This window comes from Lates calcarifer, linkage group LG6 (assembly GCF_001640805.2).
Source record: "Lates calcarifer isolate ASB-BC8 linkage group LG6, TLL_Latcal_v3, whole genome shotgun sequence".
Lineage (NCBI taxonomy): Eukaryota > Metazoa > Chordata > Actinopteri > Centropomidae > Lates > Lates calcarifer.
The window spans coordinates 13309700-13317995 of NC_066838.1; the positions used below are offsets into that span (position 1 = coordinate 13309700).

At 41.8% G+C, this 8296-nt stretch overlaps 1 protein-coding gene across 2 annotated transcripts in view; it reads left to right on the forward strand.

The window, feature by feature from the left end:
- Positions 1-5935, forward strand: part of znf385a (zinc finger protein 385A) — a 55043-nt gene extending 49108 nt beyond the window's left edge. For both annotated transcript variants that reach the window (XM_018666110.2, XM_018666111.2), the window contains 3 exons: positions 1529-1713; positions 1935-2027; positions 2380-5935. In XM_018666110.2, the coding sequence (XP_018521626.1) occupies positions 1529-1713; positions 1935-2027; positions 2380-2628 (527 nt within the window). In that variant the 3' untranslated portion in view covers positions 2629-5935. The remainder of the gene's footprint in view (positions 1-1528; positions 1714-1934; positions 2028-2379) is intronic.
- Positions 5936-8296: the final 2361 nt, after the last annotated feature.

Consider the following 8296-nt stretch of genomic DNA (forward strand, 5'->3'; position numbering starts at 1 on the left):
CAATGACAGTGGGATGCTTTACTTTGAGAGTAGGGAGGCGTAAAGCGGTGGGGGTGAGGGGTTGGGGAGTAGGAAGCCACAGGGTCGGGAGTTGAGGGGGGAAGGGATGGGCAGACTGAAATTTTTGAACTGAAAGAACAAAATGTGTGATTATTTAATGAGGAACTATTCTGGGACACTCTCTAGTGTGCTGCTTTGCAGACCACTTGAAAGGGAAAGCAATATTCAAGAGCACGTCTCTCTTTATTTTCTCCTTTACAAACTCAGCCTGTGGGATTTGTTCACATTAAGAATATATAGAAAATACTGTACTTGAAATACTACATATAAAAGTGTGAAACATACTTCCCCACAGATTAGAATCTCTTGTAAATTCTTTTTAGCAGGTGGACAACATTTATTGCCAACATCTGACAGAACATCTTTTTCTGAATTGCTCAATATAATACGTTTTCATTCTTGCTGGAATCATGATTGGATTAATAGCAGGGTGTGGGAAGACTCTGGAGACTCAGACCATTAAGAGGCCCGAGTTCACATTGTAATTGTGTTATTTCCTGGCATTGCTTTATGTCCAAGAAACATCTGTTATACTTCTATTTAACTGTTTTGTGTTTAGTGTTACACACTCAACCCAACAGGGTCGGTATTTTGATTGCTCAGCAGTATTAATGGTTGAGAAAAACAATGGCTGTTCCACTAGAAACATGACCATATCAAGTGTTATACAGCATGGACATCATTCAGAATGAGATTTTGGAGATCTTAATTTGTTCACATTTAACCGTGATAGATTGTTAAAATCATGTTATTTCATCACAGAAATATTTCGTGAAAGAGTATAAACCACAGGTGTAGTGATCTTACAGCAAAGCAAACGATTGGGCAGTAAAATCCATCCTAAAACCAGAAAAACCTGCTTCTCATAATAACATGCCATTAAATTTCCAAACTTTGACATTTATGGTCAAAATTGTTGATTTTCAAAGAGAAGGTTCAGTGGTCCATTCCTCTCATTGATATTGGCACATGTGGTTTATATATAATTTACTACAGTGCATACTGTATGACCCCATCTCAACCTTTCTACTGAATCAAACATAATCAATCAGTTATTATAATATTAACATCAGAGGGGGCTTAGAGGTCATCTTCCAGATCACCAGCTGCACAGCTGTCTGACTGCAGCCCTCTAGTGGTAAAAACTTGGCACTACAACTTTACACTGCAACACATTACATACATATGTCTTCCATATGTGGTCATCGACTGGCCAATCGAGACACTCATACATACTCTTTTCGTCCATGCTCCGATATTTGCCACTGTCATCTGTATTTTGAGCCCCATAGACACGCTGTCCAGACTCATTTTACTTCAGACAGGTAGAAGCCGCATGACTCATATGTTATAAATAGTGATACATCTCCACTATATTACTTCATTTTATTCCATTAGCTTCTAAATATGTAATTTCATCTTGGTTAATGACATTGCTGTGTTTTTGCTTGTGTGTGTGTGGCCGCAGGTACCAAACACAAAACTATCTTGGAGGCACGGAGCGGGCTAGGCCCCATCAAGGCGTATCCTCGCTTAGGCCCCAAACCCAGTGGAGAGCAGGGAGGGGGGCCAGTGGACCCCAACACTCAGGAACGAACCTTCCACTGTGAGATCTGCAATGTGCGGGTCAACTCTGAACTGCAACTCAAACAGGTAGGAGGAAGAAGATTTTATATTTACTGTACATGTATTTATCATTATTTATAATTGCCACTCTAATTTAATTATATAATGAATTATTAATCACAGCACATTGTAAAGTCCAACCAATGGTCCAGAGTCTCAAGACTGTTTTTTCATACGGCTGGATTTTTCATCTATTTTTGACGGTCTAATATGAGAAAGTGGGACTAACTTGTGTTCTTTCCTGTCAGCACATATCAAGTCGAAGGCACCGGGACGGCATGGCGGGCAAGCCTAACCCCCTCCTCAGCCGACACAAGAAGCACAGGGGAGCTGATCTGACGGTAACCTTTCAAGTTTCACTGTTTAAATCTGACTCCTTCTGTGACACAGTCAGCAAACCTGAGAGCCACAGAGCAAACAGACAGTGATAACCAAGAAAGTGAACTCTGCAAGGCCTTGGAGTGGTTGATGTGATCCCTTCAAAAGCCTGCCAGTCGTTCTGTTTTTGGCTCTGTCGTCCTCCTGAAAATACTAAGTCAGCTGAACTGAAACCTCTGCATTATGACAGATCAAAAGAGTCTGAAAAGGAAGGTCTATATCCATTTCCCCTACATGTGCTGACCTTCTGGAACTAATCATTTTATCCCTCTCTCTAATCTCTCTCTTGTCTTGTTTGCCCCCTTCTGTTTTTAGTCTTCTTTGACCTTCTCCAAGGATCTCACCAAAGCTTTGGGTGCAGGGCTCTTGCCTAACCCCTTGGCTGTTGCCGCGGCAATGGCCGCAGCAGCTTCCTCGAACCCGCTGGCCCTCCGCGCAGCGGCTCCCGGGCCTCACCCACACCATCACCTATTGCAAGGCCCGCCTCTAAGCCACGCCATCCTAAGACCTGCCCCGGGGCCCATCCGCACCACCCACGGGCCAATTCTGTTCTCTCCTTACTGACACATCACCCTCTGACTTCGGCCAGTCAGGAACAGCCACTCCAAAAGCACACTGTGAAGATACAAACATGATCAACAAACAGCAATTGATAAGGGGGAAAAAATCCAATCATTTAAATATCGAACTGAGAGAAAAGCAAGGGAAAGGAACAGCTGAATGGAGTAGAAGTGTATGTCTCTCTTTTTTCCCTTTACCTGAAACTCTCCCTCCATTTCAAAGACTTCCGAGTGATCCGCAGATGGAATGAGAAGAGGAGAGATATTCATTATGCATTGAACTCCCTTGTACATCTCTCACCTCCCTTGGTCCCTCTCCCTTGCACTGTGGCCCTGTCATGGCCGCCTCAATAGCTACAGAAGAAACACATGCAGACCTTTCTAGAAACATTAAACCACATGTAGTGTTACATAATTATTCTGGGCCAGGTTGGTTTTCCTCTGTCATCACGGCTCAAACGTGTTCTTCCTCATCCTATGCACCTCAAAAACCAAGACAATAATGTTATGTCAGTAGGGTAGCTGCTTCCATCGGTCTTTGCTGTATGCGTCACATGTAGCTGTGGCGGCCTCCACGGTACTGTACATGTCCCCCTCTGCGCCGGAGGCCAGCAACTCTTCAGTTTGTGACACTAGGTCCTCACTAGATACAACATGACTTTGGCTGACAGGCAGGTGGTAGCCGCGTCTGAACATGTCTGATGGGGGTGGGGGGTTGGGTTGGGTTAGGGGGGGGTTAAGAGAGCAGAAAAGTGACTGTGGGGAATTGCACTCCCCTGTCATTTCCTGAGAGGGTGAGAGGAGGGCTGGCACGGGTCAGTGGATGGATTTACCCCAGGTGGCATGTAGACACACACACACACACAAACACACACACAAACCCATGGGCCCGAATGAATCTGTGTTTTAAAATAGTCGGCACCAACAAAAAATCACTACAGGGCATATCTGCCAACCTTCATAAAAGTCAGAGAAGAGCCTCACCAAAGGGGAGAGAGGATGGGAGAAACAGCAGAAGTCACACATTGGTACATACTGTACTGCTATATTGCAGTACAATATCTGTCTTCAGCTTAGATAGTGTTTGATGGCAAGACTCTTTTACCTACAGTGATGAGAAATACTGTGCTATACTGGAGAGAGCATAGGTCATATGTATTTGGTGAGACTTCTGTTCACATTAAGCCATCAAAAAGATTTTTACTGACGTCCTCAACACCTCCCTGGTCTTCATTCACAGGTTGATTCACTGCGTAGGTGGAAAGGCATGACTTAGGCACGACCCCGTTAGCTTATGTATTTATGTTGTTTCTGCATGCAGCCTCGCAATAAGGTCTTGCAGTGTCAGGCTTCTGCATCACTGGGTTGACCTCTTCCATTCCAGCCCTGTCCTCCTCACCTCTCCCATTTCCAAAGGTTCATATGAGTCTATGGGAGAGGGCACGTCAACATTGGCAGCCATAAACGCTGAGAGGGAACAAATTAAAGAGAGGAAGATGAAAGCCGAACACACATTCTTGGAGAAAATGATCTTGAGCCGCAGTGACAACCAAGCCAGAAGCCCAGCGAGGCCCATCCCGCAGCAGGAGCCGAGACGTCCAGCCCAAGGCATCTATCAATACTTCCTGTCTTACAACTGAAAGCCATGAAATGCACCATGATTTGTTTTCTTTTACAAAGACTGGTGAGCACTTTGTTTTGTTTGGTTTGGACTGTTTGTGTTTATATCACACATAAAAAAGAGCAAAATAGAAAACACAATAAAAATATTTTTGTAGTTAGGAAATGTTAATAACTGCATCCATGGATGGAAAAGAAGAAAGGGGTGGAATTGTTGAATGGTGGATCATATAAGTGTTGACTCAGACTGACTGACATACAGGCTGACCAACTGACTCAGCGGGGAGCCACAAAAGCTAGCTAAGCAGCAGACCTATCTTTGCTCGACAGCTTGAAGCTATCACCCTTTTCTGAACAAGATGTACACTGTGCCCTTTCATTGAGAAGCAATGAGCTCTAATGTCTTACCTTTGTCTGAATATTGCAATGCAATGAGCAATTTTTATCAGAGTGACTTGTTATCATTGTGACATGTTGTGACATGTTGTCTGGAGTCATGTGTAAAACTGGGAGCACGCCAGCTGACAGACTTTTCTGTTCTTCCGTGAGGAGCGCAAGCCCTCGAAGGGATTTAGAGAGGGACAGAGAGAGGCAGAGGTGTAGCTGAGCTTAGGTACCGACCCTTCATATTAAAGGGCCTTTTTACTATGGTAATCTCTGCTTGGGGAACAGGGTACAATGCCAGGTATCAAGGGATTAATGGTAGATGTGTTCAACAGGCTTATTTTTTAGTTGGACTTACTGAATTGCATTATTTTTTTTCTGTGTGTGCGAAATGTGTTTAAGTGAAAATCCTGAGGAACATTATCAATGCCATTACTTAAAGAAGAAGCTGGCTTGGTGTCAGCTTCCACCGTTGTGCTCTTTTTCTTTTTTTTTCTTTTTTTTTTTTTTTCTTTGTTGCTGAACGAAAACCTCCTTTGCAGAGTTCGTTTTGTGAGTGAGATACTATTCCAGGATCCGTGCTCTCTTTCCTGTTGGTTTGTGTACCATATGTATTCTAGTGTGTGTTGGGACCGGCTCTCTTCCCCACTTCCCACCAATAAGAGACAGAAGCAAACTGGAGCTATAAAGTGGCCTAATACTTAAAAAAAACCTGCACATGTTTGGTTTAGGAAGACTGATCAATCACCCTGGATTCTATGAGACTTCAACAATGACACAACCTAATCAAAGTACTGCAGTCTTGTCCCTGATAGGTCAGTCAAGTAGCAGCACCACCGAGATGTTCATATTGTCCGTGATATGTTCACTCTCTGGCAATTCCCACTGACTCATCCTCATTATTCACATATGGGAAATAAATGTTAGATTCCTATTTTCTGGGCAGGTATTTCATGTTAGCTGTGTTTAGGCTACTAGCCTTAGCCTTATTCTGCCCTCAGTCTCTCCCAGAGCAGAGAGAGAGAGATAGAGAGGCTATGGTGTAATTTTGTCTTGCCAATAAAGTTATTTTTGAATTTCATTGTCAGAGGGGACAAAGAGTTTGTATGGCGAATTGTAGCAATACCTGACTCATTCTGGCTACTCTTGTTTATTGCAATAAGAAAATTAAACAATAAATGTGTATGTGAGTAAAACATTATAAATGTAATTTAAATGAAAAAGAAACTTTATGGTAAATACTATTGGTATCAAGAGAAACCATGGTGGAAAAAAGTAAATGTCAATAAATCATTAAATGAAACTAATGTCTGTGGAGTTTTCAATCATTGTGTGGTCTAACACCTTCTATCAAACGCAGGAGCTCATAGAGAAAAATATGAAAAAGTATCTCTCACAGTACATACATACGTAATCTCTCAGTGCATCACAGCCCCAGTCTATACAGTACATATGCAACTAATACATTATATCTCAAGAGAAAATCCAGTCTAAAACAGTTTGATTACTTTGGATGGTAAAGTTGACAGCATGAAACAATAAAAAATATAAATAAATAAAAATAAAGATAAAAACAAAAAGATTATATCATCAGGGGAGAATATCTGCAGCCAGTCCAGAGACAGGGAGTTAGCAACTGGCAGATTTAGCTTTTAAAATTCCATGTAAAAAAGTGTTTCATACTGTAAATACAAGGCTTTCAGCTGTGAATCACAAATGTACTCCTCCCAGGAAAATGTGTCTATTATTAACTGTCTAAGGAGAAGCTCCAGGATTTTTCCCAAGATGAAACCAGCCACAATCTCAACTCTGTTTCTTTCAAACAAAGGAAAGACTTGTTCAAATTTGATTTTTAAAAAAAGATGCCAAACTTACCATTGTAACATCAGTGTGGTGTGAATTCAGAAAACTGCTCACAATGTTTCCATTAAATTTTCTGTGTAGCAGTGGTTCCCGAGGAGGGGGTCCAGGTGCTTCCAGGTAACAACACAGATTTGAGGGGTGAAGAACAACTCAGTTTATTGAAAAAAAAAACATGTTCTAAGTTTTGCTAATTTCTTGTAAAATACTGAAAACCTTGAATCTTGTCACTCAACCTTTAAGCTAAACTTTGTCTGGCCAGCTCCTGCTTTGGACCCAGGAACTACCAAACCAATCCCTGTTCATTTGAACTCCTTTTATGATTGGGTACCTGTGGGAATGTGCCAAGTGTGGTATAGATGGAGGGGGGTTGTAATGAGTTTGTCAGAAAATGCTGATTTTGTGCAGTTTGTGATTTACATTTCCTCTTTAATTGTGTTTAGGAGTGTTATTCTGTTGACCTATAAGATTTATCTACTGTGTAAGAGATAAATCACTGCTATATGTTAAGTGAATACTAATTGCTATTTCCTGTAGTAGGAGGAGCTATATAAACAGTTGGCTTCTCCCAGGAGATCAGGTGAGTCTGATACCAGCAGGTCACACTGTAAAGGGTACTTATTTAAAGGGGCATAGCCTGGTGCTTTCAGTTTTGTTTTTCTTCAGTTTTGGCCAGGCTGATCTGCACTTGCACTATACACATCCTGCATGTACTCCTCTACAGAAAAAAAAACAAAAAAAAAACAACAACACTTGGACTGTTAAAGGACTTAAAGATCCCCTTTATTCTGCCTGTGCTGCTCGATCAACTTTACGCAGTTGTACAATCTAATGCAGTCCAATACAACTGATGGGCTGTACCCTGTATCTTTACAAAGCTCAAAATGCTCAGTTTTTTTGTGACATTGTTGGAAATACAGGTTAAACTATGTTATACGGAGATAGGGTGTTTATGGTGTAGAGGAAATTAACAGCAAAAACACCTCTGAACATAATGCAGACCAGTACAACATCACCACTAATCATGACCTCAGTGCTAAAACATACATTAGGTATTCATGGAAACATTTTTATGAGTTTGAACAAATGAGCATTTGTTCCATTTGAGCATTTGACCGAGAAACACTGGGGTCCAGCAGGAACACGAACATACACTCTGTAACTTTTTAGTGAACCATTCATCTCAGACACAGCTGAATCTCCTCTCTGAGCAGCGGACGCAGCTAGCAGGAGAAGCAGCTGACTGGTGCTGCATTGTACTGCCTGATGAAGAGCAGCATTGTTCTGTCTGGAGAACATTGCTGATTTCCTGTAAGACACGGCCTGCATGTCAGTCCCCTGGGGACTTTTTTCTCCCACCCGTTCCTAAACACAGTGACAGCAGCTCTATGCATCTTGTTGCAATACACAGCTCAGCCACTAGATGGTCCTACTGACATGACTGGGAAACAGCTCTGCTTAAAACAATGCAGTATGATCAAAAAGAGCAACTCATTCTGCATAGCAAAAGCAGTCAAAATTATTTGCACATCTACCTCATGTAAAACCACTGTGCTTTGGATGTAATAATGAAGACTGATGATCAAGGACATTCAGTGCTGATATGTACAGTATTCATAAACACCTATTGTTCCTGAATTACGTACAGTACATTATACAGACCTGCCCTTTCAGCTCTGTGAATGCATATATCAAAGTACAATTCATAGCCATATGGCTGAGAAAAAGCCAAAAGCAGATTGGACAGATGGTTGCTATGCTACACCCTCTTTACTGCCATGCTCATCAAACATATTGTAAAACTAAAT